This window comes from Acanthopagrus latus, chromosome 21 (genome assembly GCF_904848185.1).
Source record: "Acanthopagrus latus isolate v.2019 chromosome 21, fAcaLat1.1, whole genome shotgun sequence".
In the NCBI taxonomy this organism is placed as follows: domain Eukaryota; kingdom Metazoa; phylum Chordata; class Actinopteri; order Spariformes; family Sparidae; genus Acanthopagrus; species Acanthopagrus latus.
Window position 1 is genome coordinate 23,956,415 of NC_051059.1, and position 19,205 is coordinate 23,975,619.

At 42.8% G+C, this 19,205-nt stretch overlaps 1 protein-coding gene across 2 annotated transcripts in view; it reads left to right on the plus strand.

Annotated features, from left to right (window-relative positions):
* The window catches only part of LOC119011853 (contactin-associated protein-like 4), a 97,565-nt gene that overhangs the window by 24,530 nt on the left and 53,830 nt on the right, over window positions 1–19,205 (plus strand). For both annotated transcript variants that reach the window (XM_037085283.1, XM_037085284.1), the window contains exons 3-5: window positions 9,029–9,222; window positions 13,486–13,633; window positions 18,599–18,808. In XM_037085283.1, coding sequence (XP_036941178.1) covers window positions 9,029–9,222; window positions 13,486–13,633; window positions 18,599–18,808 — 552 coding nt within the window. The remainder of the gene's footprint in view (window positions 1–9,028; window positions 9,223–13,485; window positions 13,634–18,598; window positions 18,809–19,205) is intronic.

The following is a 19,205-nucleotide window of genomic DNA, read 5'->3' on the forward strand; positions in this document are numbered from 1 at the left end:
ACGCTGAACACCACACACAACAAACAGGAAAGTTTTTAATGGACTCACACAGACTTGTAGACAATTCACTGGTGAGATAACAAGCAACAGCTTCTCTCTGTCATCTCTGACTCTCTGTGGCTGCTGCTGTTCGTACCGAAGGTTTGCGCCAGAAGGAAACGTGTGGATGGTTGTTTGTCTGACGCAGCAGGGAGTCCTGAGCTGGATGCTGATGTGAGGCTCTGACAAAAAAAAAAAAAAAGAAAGATCACGGTTTTGTTGTGGAGCTTTCTGCAGGGGGGGGGGAACCAGCTTCACCACTTTATCCCAACATCAAAGCTTAGAATCAGCTGGGAAGGAGAGATGGGTTTGATCTGGATCCGAAGGATTTTCCACCACCTGGGAAAGTTTAGGAAGCAGATCCTGCAGAACGCTGCTCTGTCCTCCGTTTGTCTGACGGTTGAGCAGTCTTCGTGTCTTTGCTTGCTGATCTAACAGTGGATTGTTCCTCCTTTAACAGCATCCTGCACACTGAATTATATTTAAAGGGTAGCTTCAACTTAGAAAGAGTCGGATTCACAAGCTGCCAGGAGGAGGAGAACGGGGTCGCACTGAAACTCGAGGTCACGTAGTAGAGACCGTAAGAGCTAATTCTCATAATTACCCTTTACTGATCCAGAACCAGTCTCCTGTAATGAGCCTGACATTTCTTGGTCTTTTATTAACTGTGACAAGAGACGGGGCGAGCCAGAGATGTCAGATCTGAGAAGATATCAAAGAAATGTGAACACCTGTAGTTGAAATCTCTGACCTTTGGACATTTTCCTCAGATATTTTCAAGAAGTTCTTCACATCATGAACACGGTTAGACACTTAAACCACCCCGAGTGACTTCTGCCTTTTCAATTTAGAACAAAACAAGAAAAACTTCTGCCCAACTTAAGAACCACTTAAAAGCTTTTTCACTTTGTATGCAGGTGTGGAGCTTCTGGCTCTCGGTAGCAGACAGGGTTTTAATTTCCATTTCCGTACCTTGACCCAATGACCTTGTATCTCATTGCAAAGCCTTGGTGATACATTTTCAAATATTGTTTTACATTCCCTGAAAAGAGCAAAGTCCTTACCTCTACACAAAGCCAGTACAACACTGATGTTCAATAATGATATACAGAGAAACCATAAAAAAGGGGCAGAAACACAAATTTGTCCGATAGACTAGATGAAGCTTTTCTGGCTTGACTTGACTCGCTGTGATTCGGCACATCAGCCCAGAGAAACAAGGATTTGCGTATCCATTCCAACAATGCTACCTGCCTGATGAAGCTGTTATTTTAAGGTAAAGAAAAGTTGAAGAAATGTTTCTTCAACACGACTCCCTGAAACAGCTTAAAGCGAACGTGATAGTGAAAGTACAAAAGACGGAGACGGAGAGAAACCAAACTTCACACCACAAAGACTCAGCTAGAAGCTGCAAATGTTCTGTGAGCTCAGCACAAAGAGACTTTTTAAAAAATCTCTCTGGTCTCTTGCGCAGACATGAGTAAAGTCTTGCAACACACGGTTTGACTGAATGGTAGACGGGGGTCCGCGGCGTCTCGAGATGAGGGGAGAGTGCACAGCTTGGCACAACTTGGAGTGCAAATCCAGCGTGGCTGACAGTGCCAGTGGAAGAGTCCCAGTAATGTGATGCCTTTTGAGTAACTCCTCGACTGGAAATTCTCATTTCCTGCCCCTCGTTACAATCACTGACACTGTTGCTCTTCATGTGTACGCATATAACAAAGCAAAGTTAGTTGAAATGACAATTAAATGGTCATTAGGTCAGTGATTGGTTAGTGACACAGCTCCTGTAAAAAAAACAGTTTAACAGATCACTTAACAACAGCGATAACATTCATGTCACATGTGGGTAAGAACATCTGTGTGGGTCACATCGTCATCTTCAGCAGTTCATTCATGGTGAAAGAGCCCGGCGAGCGACTGCAGCTGCTCGCTGTGGAAATCAATGAATAAATGAACGACTCCATCTCATTTTCATCTCCTGCTGCGGCGGCTAACGCTCTGCCTCCTCCAGTTGTCCTCTGAGGAGCAGCTCTGCTCTCAATTCATTTACCCGCTAAGTGAACAGAGATTAGCAGAGTCTTGGAAAACCACCTACACAGCATCATTACAAGGGATTTAATCAGACAGAGAGCATTGCAGCTGGAGTATATAACATCATACGTGTGTTTATGGTCATGTGAACATGTTGTGTACAGACAGGGGTGTGCAGATAGAATCACACCACCATGTTTCAGGGCACAAGAAGTTGTTTCGCTTGAGTTTTATGTATTCCAGTCAGGACCTGCAGCCTCAATTTGTTAAAGTTGGATCGTCTCTAATAACTAGCAAGTGAATTTTTGGCTCGTTTCAACCATTAAAGTGGTTTCAAGTCTGTGATACTGAACGATTGTCTTTTAACATGAGTCTAACCGGAGTGTAAAACCACCGTTTTGACTAGAATTGACAATATTTGGACGTTAGGGTCGAGCCAGGGAGGATTTCCTGATTCCTGATGATCTTGTATTATAGCTAAACACTTCTGAAAACATGCGAGGCTAGATAGCAAAGCATGATACACTGTCTGACGTGTGACCTAGATAAACTGTTTTTATTTATTTTATTTTTTTTATTGTAATTGACCTGACAAACCAACTCTCACAGAAATCTGTCTGAACTGGAGGTGGGTTGTTTGCATCAGCGCGAACAGTTAAAAATGAGGCTTCGCAGACTTGTCGTGTTCCCAGGCTGTAGTTTTGTAGATTTTCTGGTAATCAACCAAAACACTGGACAAATCGAAGGTTTGACCCGATGAAATGAAAACTCAGAATCATCACAGCTCATCCTGAGGAGGCCACGAACGTCCTGTAGTTGTCGACCTCGTGCTGATGCAAGTCAAGAAATCACCAGACCCACAAAGCTTCATCCTCAGGGGACGGTGAACATTTCAAGATGTGATGTTTATAAAACTTATAGTTACTGACATGATAAAGTCTGGAGCAAAGCAGCGGAACGACCGACCGACCAGCTGAAACATGGACATTTCCATCACAGCAACCTTCTCCGTGTCCCTAACACGTCCTTGGACAAACAGGCGTTGGACATTTGATGTTTTTTAACATTGCAGTTCTGCCAAAGGGAAACAACAACCTCAGTTCTATTTTTACATAGAAACCCAGCAGCAGTTTCCCCTCCACAGCGACACGAGAGGACCTGACATTGTGCTTCAGACTCTGACCTGATGTGGAGATCACAGCGGAGGCTCTCAGTCTGACGTCTGATGTATTGATTGGTGATAAATGGTCTTTCTCCAGAGTCCTGGACTGGAGGATGATAGTCTTCATTTGGATTTCCACCTTTTATTTACATCTTGCCATTTTCCACCATTTTCTTCTCTCAGTGTCCCATTTCCCTTCCTTCCTCCACCTCCTCCCTCCCGCTCATCTAAATTGTCCCTGTCCATCTTCTTTTTTCTTTCTACAGTCTCCATTCTGCAGTAATCATTAGTTTCACTCTGTCTCCAGTCACATTTCCATTTGTGCAAACTAATTTAGCCGGCTCTGCCTCCCTGCCAAATGTTAATAGCAGCCCTCTTGTTTAAACATCTTCCGTCTTCGGTGGGCGATGCTGACGGTTATCAGTGACACCGCTGCAATTATGCCGAAAAAAGGTCTTGAAAAGAATAATTGTGCCGCTGTATTCATTTTCCCAAAGGATTGATATCTAACGGTGGACTGGAACTTTAACTGGAGCCTGTCAATGTGGACTGACAGACTGACAATGGTCAGCTAATCAGGTATTGATCTCCATACTGTGTTCTTAAAAGAGCACCACTGTTAATTCCACCACAGTGGTTCTCTGTGGAGTACGATGCTGAAGCATTTCTGAGCCAAAATAAATTCCACAAATCCCCTTAAAGTCACACTCCTGAACCCTAATCACGTTTAAAAAAGGACTTCCAAAACAATTCATCACAAATACCAGTTGTTACAGATTTGTTAATGGTGAAATAAAAAATGTTCCCAGCACTTTGAAGACGTCTTGTCATATCATGTTTTTTACCTGGCTCTCATGTCAGGAGGTGGAGGGACGAGTCCGACATTTGTAGCTGTTTGTGGTGACAAATTATTTTCAATGTGAAGTCATCTGCAGCCACGTGTGTTTTGAATATGTGCAGATATTTCTGACAGGAAGGTGAGACATTTCCGTCCATGTTCATGGCAACAAAAAAAAGAAAGATATTTGACATTTCCTGCTGTGTTGAAAAGTCTCACCGTGACAATTATTTTGGGTTTTACAGCCTTCAGTTTCTCCTAAAAGCTTCGTGGAATCCACCTCCTGACCCCGGCATCAGCACAACAGGCAAAGTAAAGCGACTGCTTGGTGAACGCGGTGGAGAATTCAGCTGCTGTTTCCACCAGGTGTTGTTTGAGATAAAGCGAGTTTCTCTGTACGCGGCTGCTGTATCAAGCTGTCGGTGTGTCAGTGATGTGTTTACAGCTTGTTGCTCTCAAAGCCAAACGACTCTGTAACTCTCATGCAATATGTTGATATCTACAGAAAGTATTCCAGTTACACTGATAACCAATTCACATCATAATACAGTTGTAAAATTAGTTGTTCTTAACCAAAATACGAGTATAAATAAGATTTAAATCATCCTGAAATGAGACATTTTGACTTTTTTGACGTGCCCTTTTTGCAGAGTGGCATTTAGAGGAATGTAAATCCGTCCTGCTTCACCTGCAGAGAAAACACCTGCAGTGTTTTTCCAGCTGGCTGCTGTGTCTGTCGAGCCCATTAGCTTCCTGTTGGACTCTCAGTCAGACTGACATGTTATCAGGCTGCTGAAATTACCCTCCAGACTTTGTATTCTCATGCAAATGACCGGCGCTCATTCTGGACCTGGCACTCATACGAGTCGGCCCCGTGTTTTTTTTTAGTTGCCTGTCTGTCTTTGTCCTGCTTCGCTGTCTGGCTCACTGTACCTCTAACAGCGTCTCTCTCTCTCTCTTTAACCGTCTGTCTCTCTGTAGCTGTCCGTCACCCTAAATGGGAAAACTCTGAAAACACATTTTTCGTGAGGGGGGTACAAACTGGAAACTCACTGAGGGTCAGGAGGCTGTGTGGTGCTGCAGCGAGGAAGCTTTTATGTCATTTTAATAAGCTGAGACTGAGTTGGTTCGTCACATTTTTTTTAGCAGAGTAGCAGAGTATGTTAATGAATAAACGCAGATGTGTCTCATTCAGCCAGTATAGGAAGGACATTTCTGCACTGAATTTGAGTTGAAGGATCAAATGCCCTGGAAGCTACTGAATAGAACTGCCAGTCTTCTCATAAAAAATGTGGATTTTTTTGTTAAAACAGTCATGAAATATACAAATTCCACTGAGATCCAATAGAAAGAGGTGCGTCTCATTCAAACAGTGTAGGAAGACATTTCTGCAGACATTTTTTTAGCCATGTTTGTGATAACCAAACATGTATATTTTGGTGGAAAGCCACATCTGTGCTGACAGAACACAGACGTTTTCTCAGTGGGCGTTGAACCATCTGCAGGTGTGTTTGTGGTGACAAAACATGATGTTTTTCTAACCCTAACCAAGTGATATTTGTGCCTAAACCTAACCAGATCATATGTACAGTGTTGTGAGAAGAGAAAAACAAAGCAGAACAGAAGTAACGCTGTATATAAATCGACGTGTCCCTGTGTTTCACCTGGTTTCATCTGATCGAGGCTTCATCAATTTTGGCCGTCAGAGCGGCGTCGTCACTCCTAACCTCCATTATTCTTTACTTTCTCAACGTTTGGTTAGATGTGGAACCGTGACAGACACAAAGGGGGGGCGGATAGAAGCCAGCAGATCTCTTTGATTCAATGTGACAGCCGTGACAGAAAATGTTCAGACCGCGAGCCATCAGTTCACCTCCATTATATTAGTTTCAGTTACACTGACAGGGTGGACACAGTAAATCTTTGTAATGCCTCTCAGCGTCTGAGTGGTTTCCCTCTGATCCCCTTCTCTTTCCCTCCGCAGCGTAATCCTCGTGAGTAAAGGTCAGGGAGTCTGCTCCTTTCTGTTCTTCTGTCACTGGACACGTCTGCTAGTCAAGTGCTTATTAGCTTTGGCCTTTAGCTCTTTAAAGATCAGGCTCCAGCAGCCAGCAGACTGACACTGATTCATTTTCCCTGCAGAGATTTTTCTTCTCCGCCCGCCGCCACACGTTTGTTCAGAGGCACTTTCTGACTGGGAACAGAAGCTGTAGAAGTTCTGACCGTTGCCCCTCCTGAACTTACCTGACACTCAGTGTGTGCTGTGATATAACTTGTACAGAGGGCAAAACATACGTGAGGAGAGAAGACAGACCCTGCAGTTATCACAAAGAGGAGGTCTCAAGAAAGTGTTGAGAAGACGTATGTGCCGGCAGAGACTCTGTGACACGATGAAATGATGCTGTTTAGACTCAAAGCTAGAAAGGTGGCAGGGTCCGCCACATGTATACAAAATAAAACGGTATGAAACTGCGTTGTCCTGTTGTTGACCAAAAAAACTACACACTGCACCTTTAACCTTATCTTAACATTTCCCTTAATCTGGTCTTCCGTCTGTCTGGTCTGAGTGTTTAGCTTTCTGACGCACACACACACACATGCACACGCACATGCACATGCACACGCACATGCTCAGTTGGAAGCTGGTCAGAAGCCTCTTTCATATTTCGTCCATCTGGTGTTTGAGCGCTGAGTCGTTTTTGGCCCGGCGATGTATTTTCCTGCACACACACACACACACACACACACACACACACACACACACGCACACAAGCACACACAAAAAAGACTAAATACTACTCAATTATGCATTTTATAGTATGTGTATGTCGATAAGTGGCCCTAATGTAGTGCTGAACTAAATATGTTGAGGCAGAAAAAAAACCCTCTGAAATATGCACGTTTTCAATAATTCATCTCAGTGCGATCGATCACATTACACATTACACCCTGTTATCGATTGGTTTGATATGAGGAAGGACGGGCACATGAAGGAATCCTGTAAATCCAATCAATGCTCGGCACCACGATCCTCTAATCAACGATTCTGTGTGTGGGAAATGCTTTATATCTCATGAAGCGACGTCATTTGAGGTCAACACACCGACCTGGAGAAGAGGTTTCTCCCACTCTGTGTTTTGATGATGTCGGTAGAGACGATTCTCAGCTAATTCTTGCATTCAGGTTTTCCCTTTAATTTGCCACCTGTCAGTATACAGCATTCATGCTATGTCTTTAAAGTTCGCTCAAAAATGAAGCTTAGTTCGGTAATTATCTACTCACCACCTGTCACCTGCAGCACGTTTACACTCTGAGTGTAGAAGTGTTAGTAAACACGCTTTTGATGTTTGTGTGTGAAACTGTTTGAACTTTGATCTTTGAAAGTTGTGCACGGGGTCGTGGACAGATGACGGTACACCTGTGCGAGAAGGTTTTAGTTGTCTTAGATCAGTCAGCAGTGTGTGTGTGTGTGTGTGTGTGTGTGTGTGTGTGTGTGTGTGTGTGTGTGTGTGTGTGTGTGTGTATTCTGTTGTGTGTAACTGAGACCATGTCCACATGTACCAGAATGATCTTTTTCCCCCGTCTTCCTCGGCATCGTTTCAAGAATATTTGCATCCAAAGGAGAAACCAAGCAGAACAAGAAGGAGATGAAAATGGCTCGTCGGTCGTCCATAATCTTTTTTTGGTCAGCGGCAGAGCAGCGTAATATTTTGCCCTAGTAACCATGATATGTTTAATATCTTCTGCAGCACAAACACAAGCACGTTGTCCGCCATTGTTGATGTTGTTGTTCAAGGGGTGGGTCGATGGCGTCATCAATATGCAAAGTATGCAGATTAGCTGTCCACAAGAAAACGCAAGGGCAGCATTTCAGCAATCTCTGTACCCATGTGATGCACAGCTTCCATGGAAATATGAATAAAGGCAATATTTCCCCTTTTTCTAATATTTGGGTCACTTCAGGAAAAATCATAAAATTCAAATTGAAAAAACAACATTTACGTGGTTTTCTCTGCTGTTAAACACAGTTTAGGGGTCAACAACAACAACAACAACAACAACAACAAACCCTACCATGACTCCAGGTTCAGGAAGCTCTGAGATCCCCAACTTTGATTTTGAAAAGATGATACCAACACCTTTTTTCAAGTTGAAATCTTAGTAGCAGTCACGGCTAAGCTAAAAGTGTTAGCTCACCACATGTGAACATGCTTGACTTCATGTTGAATAAAGTCTTTCAAGTCACTTTGGGATCTCGGGACTTCCAAAAACTACACCGGTGACGCTGTATGGAGACATTTTATGATATACTTCAGTTGTTTGAATCCTTTTACTGTATGTAAGATTATCGAAAGAAAAGAAATTAATTTATTTTATTTGATCAAGTTGCGGTCTGGGTAAAAACACTTCGAACAGATCCAGGAATGTTTGTAAGTTATTTCTCAAAAGTGTACAAACTTTCAGACTTCTTCTCATTGATATGGAATCTTGTTTTGTTTGCTTTTATAAAATATTTGGTCACAGATGATTTGACCCCTCTCTGAGCTCTGTTAGCTGCTTTGACAAGTGAAATATCAAACACTGATTGTATTTTATATTTTCATGCATATATGCATGCGTTTCTCGGATCAATCTGAACAGAACAAATCCCTGATGCCACCGCGGGTCACCCGGCAAATGTGTGCGATTTAAATTCCTCGGGAGAGTTCACGAAGTATGATTTATATCCCATTATAGCCTCGAAAATGGGATTAAAGATGTCTGCTGTGGTTCAATCAATTTTTCTTCAACAGAAAAGTGTGATTTTAGTTCAGAATTAAAGGTCAAGCAATGCAATTTATTTTCCAGCATCCACCAAATCTTATTTCGTCTCGTCCCACACACACACACACACACACACACGATGTCGTAAATCACTTAACGTATGCTGCTTTTCTCTCCTCCTCCGCCTGCAGGAGCTGGAGGCTGGTCTCCTCTCACCTCAGACAGGTACCAGTGGCTGGAGGTCAGCCTGGGCGAGCGGACCAAGATCACCGCCGTCGCCACGCAGGGTCGCTACGGCAGCTCCGATTGGCTGACGTCGTACCTGCTGATGTTCAGCGACACGGGACACAACTGGAAGCAGTACAGACAGGAGGACAGTATAGGGGTGAGTGCACACGGGTCCATCAGGAGTTCTGTGGCCTCGTTCTGACCCATCGGGGATCGATCAAACATCAGATTTTGTTTTTCTGGATTCATATGAAGCGATGGAGTGTCGAGCTTTGTGGCCAGATAAACTCCCGTCATCATGACTTCATCTCCCTCATTTATAATGCATGAGGCCGCGCTGAAGCTCTGCTGACTCTGCAGACCTGCGCAGCACATCGGGAACAGAGAGGCAGTCGAGCGGAGCGGTTGTGTTTTTGTCTTTCACTCTGTCACTCCTGTCTCTCCTCTGTCTCTCTTTTTGACTTCATAAAAAGGGAAGAAACACGATGATTTCATCCATCACTGCTACTCTTGGCAGAAATGTTTGAAAGACGTTAAAAATGTGTTTGATACAAGATAACAGAGATTAATTTTTGTTCTTGTGTCATTATTAAAAGAAACATATGAAGATAGGCTGCATGAAGGCTTTGGTATTTGTTATAAGTTATAGACCCAGAACCCATAAATAAAATATGTGAATTTACATTAATTCCATCACATTTCAACATATTGCTTCTAGAATTACAACCCTGATTCCTCTGAAAATTTGGGACACTGCATAAAACTTTGACACCTCTTGGACATCTACTTAGTTGGAAGTTGTTTTTACCTCATTGATTTTTGTGAATACAGTGTAAGCTTGTTCTGGATTTGACCTGGAGAACACATAACCACGTGTTTCACAGGTTTAAAGCAACATGCAGCCAGTAGAAGAACTTATTTTCTCATGCAGTTGAAGCTCCGTCTCTTTATCTCTCGGCTGTTTTTTTATTTCTCCCCCCGACCTCAATTTGCTCCTCACTTTAAAGTCAACTATCGAGCGTTTTACTGGACATTTAGTGGTGCAGGAATGATCACATCCTGTAAATCCAGCAGCCAATACATTTAAATGTTAGACCAGCGCCGTTACTGAGTAAAATGTTTACTGTGGGTGTTTCCACGTATACCATCGATCCTGACTGAAAACAAGGCAGAACTGTGACACAACAGAACCATAAAGTGGAGGAAAAAAAAAGCTCAGCTGGTCTCTGCAGGTCTGATTAATGAAGAAATCAGTCAGATGGACAGCGGGGGCAGCGAGGCGTCGCCCCCCGCCGCCTCCGTTGGTGTTTCCCCGTCGCGCCGGTGTCATGTTGGTCTTGTATTTGTCCCGCTGTGGTGATGGTACATGGTTCAGAGTACAGCCGCAGGAATACTAAGCAGTTTTGATCCTGTTTGTGTAGGAGGAAAAGCAAACACGGCGATGAATCCTGTCAGCATGGAGGATCTTTTTACCAGCGAGCTCCTGGTGAGCCTCACGCCAAACCAAACTGTGCGACAAATATAGAGAATGTGCAGTATGTTCCTGCTATTTTCTGATACGTATCCAGTAAAAAAAAAAAAATAAAAATAAAAAATGCATTTGTTCCAGCGGTGTGGAGAGGAGCTTTTCATTGAGAGTACAGCAGAGGCAGTTAATCCGGCTAATCTCAAACACTGAGGGTATTTCTGAGGAGAGCCGCTTCTTACAGCCTAAAAACAGGTTTGATGTGACGCTCGGCATGAAAGACACGATCCCAGTCACATTTCAAAGCTCTGCTCAGCTCCTGTTATACATCGGCCGAGCTCTCAGAGGAGGAAGTTGAGGGCAGAAGTTTGCAGATCAACTTCTGCTGGGCTTCGTCTCTGTAGCTCCGAGGCCTGAAGACCAGCCGGAGAAATATGCTGTTTTCTCTTTCCCTCCTTCTCCTCTCGCTCTCTCTTTTTCCTCTTCTCTCAGGAGCCCCTGGGCGCTTGGAAATACAGCAATCCATCTTTTCTTTATTGTCTCGCTCCTCTCTACCGGTTTGCTTCCTCCTGCCTGGAGGGCTGGAGATGTGGACACGAGTGCTGCTCGTCTTTGCTCTCTCCCTCCCCGTTCTTCTTAAATTTCCTCCCCTCATTTTCTGCTTCTTATCTGGCTCTCTCGCTCTCTCACCCTGCGATTTTCTGTCCCTTTCATTTTCCCCTCCTCCGTCACTTCCCTTTGATACTGTCTTCTGGATATCCCACTTTCTTTTTCTTTGTGCTCTATTTATTCCTTTTTCTCCAGCACCGTCCTTCACATTCGCAGTTAATCGCTCGAACAATGTCTCCGCTCATCGACAGGCTTGCTGTTGAACAATTGACGTGACGTGCCGAGCTTTGATATTCTCCACTTTCCTCTTTGTCATCTGTTGATCTGAAGGTCTTGCCAGTTAGCTTGTGGCTTTGCGGAGACAAAACACTTACAGCATATTTCTTTTCTGGAACGACCTGTTTACATCGAGGACCTCTCACAGCCGCCTGGATCATGACTGTTGTTTGTCAGGAGAAACTGTGGAGGTGGTTTAATATTGTTACGAGGCCACAAAAGTCCTCAGAGACGAGGTCGGGCGCACAAAGTGTTTGACTTTGACCTGCTGTTAGAGACCGCTGCAGTCTGCATAATGAATTTTTGCAAGCTGCCCAATACGTTGATTTAACATCCATGTGAACCAAAAGCAGGAGGCAGACAAAACAATGGCAGCTACATCTAAATTATATCAAATCAGTTGTATTTATATAACCCAAAATCACAATCATGCTGCCTCAGTGGGCTGTACAGTCTGTACAGTGGCTATCTAACCTTCAAAAAACTTGCCATGTTGAGCGAAAAATGCCCTTTTAACAGGCGGAAAAAAAGAAGATGGAAGAAACCTCAGGAAGAGCCACAGAGGAGGGATCCCTCTCCGTGGACGGACTGATAATCAGTGCAGTAGCCGTTGTATGTATGGAAAAGAACAACAAAATCACAGTTTACAAGTTACATTGACAGAATATCTGATAAGACATAATGTTATCCAACCACTTCACTTTACAGCCTACACATTCAGGGACACGGGTGATGAAGTATGATTGAGAGTCCAACACTTCTGTCGTAGATCTGTCACAGTTTGTAAGTCGTCATGTCGATGCTAACTACACATAAAACTCATTACGTCATAACGATGTGTGTTAAAAACATTTATAAGCATGTATGTAACCCCTACCTGCAGAAACGAGTGATAAGAAACCATCAACATGATTTCGAAGTTGTTATTTTAATGTTAATCAAAAAGTTTAATCTTGTTGCTTTACGCCTTTATAAGCTCACGCTCCACTGAGTTTAGTTTGAACCTCTAATTTTTAGATTTGATGGATGTGAACGAATCTACACAAAAATGACCGATAGTGAATTTCTTCGGTCAGATCCAAGGCGGACACTCGTCTTCTCCGTCATGATTACAGAGGAATTATTAAGTTATCTGTGAGTCCAAGCTTTGGTTCGGCGGCGGGAGAGCCAGTTAACCTGCGTGTCGACTTCAAGGGAGGGATGTAATTAGGATGGACGGCCAGATGGGAGAGATGAAGAGAGCGATCCATCGGGCCTCCAGCCCGGAGTTGGGGAGGAGACGAGCCCTCAGTCGTCTGCTCAGAGTCCAAATCCTGCAGACAGCAGAGAGTCTGCCATTAGTGTAAATAGGTTAATGAACATAATCTCTGCAGAGCAAAGACTTCTGGATCAGACTGTGTGTTTCTCCATCTGTTCATTCATTCATTCGTCTATCTATCTATGTATCTATGCCTCTATCATGTGTCCATTTTGTGTCACGAAAGCGCCAACAGATGCATTATTCAACAGAAGTGGGTGAGGGATGAAAGCAGCACGGGTGTGAAACGACTGAAATACAGTAAAGAAATCACTTGAGCGACATCTGTGCAGCTGATCTTCTGTTAACAAGGCGTATCATTTATCTACAGAGCAACCTGCACAATAAGAAGCACTGAAGCAGTCTTAACTTTGCCGAATGTACATGATGACACAATTGATTAAGAATTTGTCATAGATTGCATTTTGCAATGTTTCCAAAGTTTTCCCCGACTCAAGAATTCACAAAATACAATGATTTTTAAAGGGAGTCTGGTGCTGATTTGACACCAATTCAGATTTCGTTTTGCTTTGCATGTGTTCAGACTTTACTGACACTAAAGTCACTTTTTCAGCACTTTTAGATATATGAGATTAGTTCACTGAAGAAAGACGAGACATTGTATTTGCTAACTTTTACATTTCAGTGTGTCATCATATTTCAGGGTAACGCTTCTTTAAAAAAAAAAACATCATATATGGTTATAACAAAGCTGTGATTAGTTGTCAAAACATGTCAGGTGGGTTTCCAACTCTGTGTTCTTGTGTTTTCAGTCTTTTCCAGGTAACAGTAATGCAGACAGCGTGGTTCAGTACAAGCTGCAGCAGCCGGCCGTCGCTCGCTTCCTCCGCCTCATTCCTCTGGACTGGAACCCCAGCGGGAGGATCGGGCTCCGGCTGGAGACCTACGGATGTCCTTACAGTGAGTCTTATTAAATCTTCACTGGACTGGAGTTACCGTCCAGCTGAGAAGTCTGTGGGCGCCGGTGCCTGCTGAGTTAGTTTACTCGTCCTCCAGGGAAATTTGGATTTTAAAAATGCAACAGTGTGACAAACAACTGCGACTACAACGAGAATTAACACCTCGCCGAACAATGGCACATTTTAATTTGGTTGAAAAGAAAACACACAACAGCATCACACCAGGTTGAATCTTTTTTGTTTTTGTGATTATTCACAGATACAAAGAACAAACAATCCCTCCCTGCCAGTCTTCTCTTGGAAGTTTTTCTTTTTTCACAGCCGATTAACACTCTCACCTTTCGTTGTTAACAGCGAAACACAAGATGTATCGCACGAAAATATTGTGTTAACGGTTTTTCTTTGTTCCTGTTTAATTTCTCAGATCGCACAACATGTTGTCAGCATCAACACAAGGAAGTAAATAAAACATCCTGCTGTGTTGAAACATATTTTCTTTTTCTTTCTCGTTCTGTTTTTCAAAGTCGCACTGCAGTTCTTATTTTCAGAATGACTCAATCGTGGCAAAAATCTGAGTTTTCTTATTGGAGCCAATAAATATATAAACAGATAAATTGAAAAAACACGCTGTAGTTTCATTCTCTCAGCGTTTGGGATGATTTTACGTAGGTTTTATCTGCACCGAACACGACTCCTCTTCGTCCTGGAGAAGAGAGTGTTTGTGATATTTTGTCCTTTCAGCATTTATTCCCTGCGGCGTCTCTGCGCTGATTTCTGCCCTCGTGGCTGTTTGTTCACTATATTGTCCCCCATAAAAAAACCACAATGCACTCATGAATATCAAAAGCAACTCCACACATTTACATATAAGCTCCGATACGTTTATCAAACAGTAAATATTAATGTGCAAACATGATTTCCATGTGGACGGTCTGTTTTTTTCTGTGAATCTGTCCCCAGCTGTTTGAGTCTGTTTCCTCCTTTTATCTGAGCAGCTATAGACAATCAGACTGGGAGCTTTGAAAGTAAAAGCTTTTGTTTTGAATGCTTATTTTTATATTTCAAAGGGGGGGACATACAGTTTTTTTCACCAATGTCACCAATACAAACAAACAGATTACTTCCGTCAACTTCCATTATGTTGAAACTCTCCCTCAGAGACTTTCAGCCTCCTTAAAAGCGTAAGAGAATAAAAATGCCTCACTATGAGACAGCTTAACAACCATTCACACCTGGGCTCACCTCGCTCTAGCAGCCTGAAACCATGAAACCAACAACCCACAGGTGGCCTTAAAGACTCTGTGAGGACAGTCCCACACAGGGTTTAACTCCCTGCGACTCCCATTGGAGTTGGTTGGAACTGAAGAAGCCTACGATGCAGCAGTGACATTCCTCACTATGACATTGCTAACATGTCCAGGTTGAGAGAGTCTTCACCATCTTAGTTTCACGTGTTAGCATGCTAACATGATGTGATAATGTGCAACAGACCCACTGCTCCACTAGGAGGCGGCATGTAAATATGACAGTACGTGAAAAGTACTCGGGGTGTCTAAAGGTGCAGTACCTGCAGGGGGCGATAATGGCACGAGTAGAAGATGGACGTAGTATAAAGTTTGTATCAGGAGGAGGTAGGGGTTGATTCAGTTGGTTCAGTTAGTGCTGGTTGTTTTAAACAACTAGTTATTTCAAGACAAATACGAGTCTTTCCTAAACCTCACAAAGTAGTTTTGGTGCTTTTATTTTGAAAGTGTGACTGATAAGAGACCAACCAATTGTACAGTTTTGTATGTAATTTTGACATATCGGCTGATATTCACACATTTATTTGCAATGATAACTAAAATGGTGGTCATTAAACATTTGCAAACATACATATGTAACACAGAAAGGCAAAAAAACTTTATAGTCTAAAATGACATCAGTGCACTGAAACAACAAACTTCACTGTGAATTTGATGATTATAAACCATCCCCAGCATCTTTTTCTGCTGTATGATGTATAAAAAAAATAAAATTTCATATTGTTACATACTGAATAACATAAACACAGATGCCAATATATCTGTGAAAGGCCGATACGAGCTCTGTCGGCTCTAAACTGGATGGGTTACATTTGTTATTGCTAACTCAGAATCACACGAGTAGAGAGTTCACCAAAGTTGCTAAAATTCAGCATGAGGAGGACGTGAATGTTTGCGTTTCACTGCAGTCCATCCAGTAGTTCAGGGGAAGACGTTGGGCTTCGTCCTCTCGGGAACAGAGTGTCTGCAGAATTTATCCGACAGCTGCTGAGATGTTTCAGTTTTTTGGACAATGAAATGTTAAAATGTGATCCCTTGAGTTGAAACTTAAGTCTTCTCATGATGACGCAGACAGTTTTTTGATTTGTTGCAGTGATCACAACTCTTCTTCTCATCTCTGTGTAGCACACAGGAGGTTCTCACGACTTGTTCTGGAGTTCGGACTGTTCTCGCCTCCTTTGTGTTGACCAAAATTTAATTCTTTGAGAGTTCAATAATGCGGCGGGCTTACACTGGTACGTTCTGCCTCGACCTGATGTGTGTGTCTTTGTCTGGAGTCAACACGTCCTGTACATGCTGAACTTCAGCCTGCAAACCAGAGAATACAGAACAAATCGTCTCTGGGCTTCTGAGCTCGACAGATTTGATTGTTTAGACTGAGCGCTTGTTCGCCTGCCTGTGCAGTTTGTAGAGAGTTTGCTGCAGTTTGATTGATAGTAAAAAAAACTTGTAGCGGCTGTTAGTGTTTTGCATTTGTATTTAGATATGTTATTCGTCTTATTCGGTCGTTTATTTCTGCTGCTGTCACGATACAACACTTTGACTTTACCTACACCTTCGTATTTTGAATCATGAAACACTTTGTTTCCACCTGAATCCTCAAAAACTTGAAATGCTCGATTGCATCCAGAGGTTCAGCGTAACACTTAAACCTCCCGGCACTGATTCATTATTTTAATTCATCAAGCGGAAAGAAGATTTATGATATAAAAACATTTTGTGTCCCCTGCTGTCCCCTCTGGAAGAAGACGGATTATGAGAAACATTTGAAAGATGGATTTTCATAAACAGCCTGTGGTGGTGTGAAAATACTCTGACGTTTTTTTATGGGCACATTCGTGTAAAAAAAAAGTTTAACAGCCGGTGTGACGGGTGGAAGGAGAGACTCCTGATGCTGATGTAGCATGGAGAGACTCCTCCTCCTCACAGGTGATTATACTTCATTCTTAATCAAATCTATAAAAAAAAAACTGATAAAGAAACAAATTCTGTGATAAAAGAAAATATGTTAGTTGATAGTTTTGGAGGTATAGCTCATTCTAACAGGATGTACTTTATTCTGACAGAGCCACAGGGTAAATGTTACACTGATGAGGTCATGGAGGGTATTTCCAGTGAACGTTTTGTCCAGTTTTGTGTCAAATATAAGTAGTAAACCAGTCAGTAAACACGGTTAGAAAATAAAGCTTTTATTCTGAAGGAGCTGAGCCAGAAGCGTTTCAGTGTCTTTCAGCTCATCGCTTTACTGTTTTTGGTTCAGTCTCATTAGCATTATTACAGATAAACTCACTGTAAGTTATCTGCTCAGGGCTGAACAGACAGACACAGTTAGCTCGTTGGTTAACAGGAGATGGAGGAGAGTGATTATTGGACGTAGATTCATCAGGTGACCAAAAACACTGCACAACAGCTGGTGTAGGTTTGAATTATAAGAGTCTGTTAATGCAATGAAGGCAGTGAGAGTTTAATTTGCCTGCAGGCTGCAGGACTGAAGGCACACTGAAGGAAATTCAGCGGGATAAATGTTGGCACTGCACATTTCTGCAAACCACAGATATGTTGAACCTTTACATTTCTTTATGTTGAAACTGTTGCACAAAATCACTTGGTTAGTGTCGGGAAAAGGTCGTGTTTTGGCTTATAAAGTCTGTTTTTAGCTGGAAATTGTCTCAAGGTCTTTTTAAAAAATATCTGGTGCATCATCTCCACCTACCAATATAAATTCAGTTCACATGACATGGATTGTAGAAACTATGCGCGCACCTGATAAATGTACCTGCCACGCACATGATGTTACCCTGACATGAGAGACACTGCAGGGCAGAACTGAACAACCTGTGTCCGAGTTATGAGCCATAAACAAGCACAAACCGATCGCTGTGATGCCTGAAGGGATCATTATAATCAGATAGAACACGATACTATGGGACGAAACGTAATTTAGGACTTAATTGGAATTGCGTAAGAGTGTACAGAGTACGCTTGAAGTCATGTCTTCAGCTTCACACACTGACTCAGTGCTCTCTCTCTCTCTCTCTGTAATCAGCAGGAAAATATACTGTAACATCCAATAAGAGCTTCACTGCGGGCTGTGTGATACGAGTGAGTGTTGGCGTTGGGGAGTCAAAGGCTTGCCAAGTTCATTAAAAAGCGTTCAGTCAGAGGAATTAGTTGTACGGCTGCTGCAAAGGAAACTGATGCTGAACTCAGCTGCTGCTCTTTTCGAACAATTTTGGCATTGTAGTCCATTCAGAGGAGCCTGCGCACCTCGAACTCGGCGCTAAACTCACCTCAGCTCAGATCCCCGGTAAGAAGTCGAGACACGAAGGGGGAAATCTTTGAATGAAGAGTCACAAACAGAATACAGATTCAGTCGTCGCCCTCTGCTCCGACCCCAGTATCACTGCGGACTGTCTCCAGGTGTGGGTGAGTTTGTGTGGACGTTATTTCAGGACCTTGAACGTTTACACCTCGGTCACCCTCACACAGCAGACTCTGTCTCTGACACAGGATTACACAGCAAAACCCTCCCTGCTTGCCTTGATTACAAAGCTTTAAAGCATCATCATGTAGGATTTGGTGCCCCACCGTCTTTGGTTTGGTTGTTTCACCCTCATGTGATTGTAAAGTTTTGACTCCTCTGTCTCCGTGTCGTCTCTCAGCCTCTGATGTCGTCAGTCTGGACGGCGGCAGCAGCAGCGGTCTGGTGTACAGGTCGAGTCCTGGGCCGAGGCGACCGCCCAGAGACGTCGTCTCGCTGAAGTTTAAAACCCTGAGGAATTCTGGGATGCTGCTGCACGCAGAGGGAGACGGAGGACTCAGCCTCAGCCTGGAGCTGGAGAGAGGAAAGCTACAGCTGCTGCTCAGACGAGGTACAACACTGTAACACACTCGTGTCCCCTGACACACTACGAACTGTCTCATACATACTTATCTGCAGAAGAAAAGTGAACTGTACGTAAACTCTCTCCCAACTTCTTTATTCAGTTAAGAACTTTATTTGTTTTTAATTTAATCTATTACTCATTATTTCATTATTATTTTTAATATGAACAAAATTAAACCGAAACTAAGACATGACAGCTGTTGTATCTTCTAAAAACAACCAGCTACAGAGTAATAGAATAATTAGCATGGATGAAAATAAGATTGAATAGATGTGTTAATTCATCTCGGAGAGGAAGATAAATGGGCTTTTTTCTTTATGCAAAACATTAATTTGGTAACCAATCCATCTGCTTCTTTTCTTACTTTAAGATAAACATAACT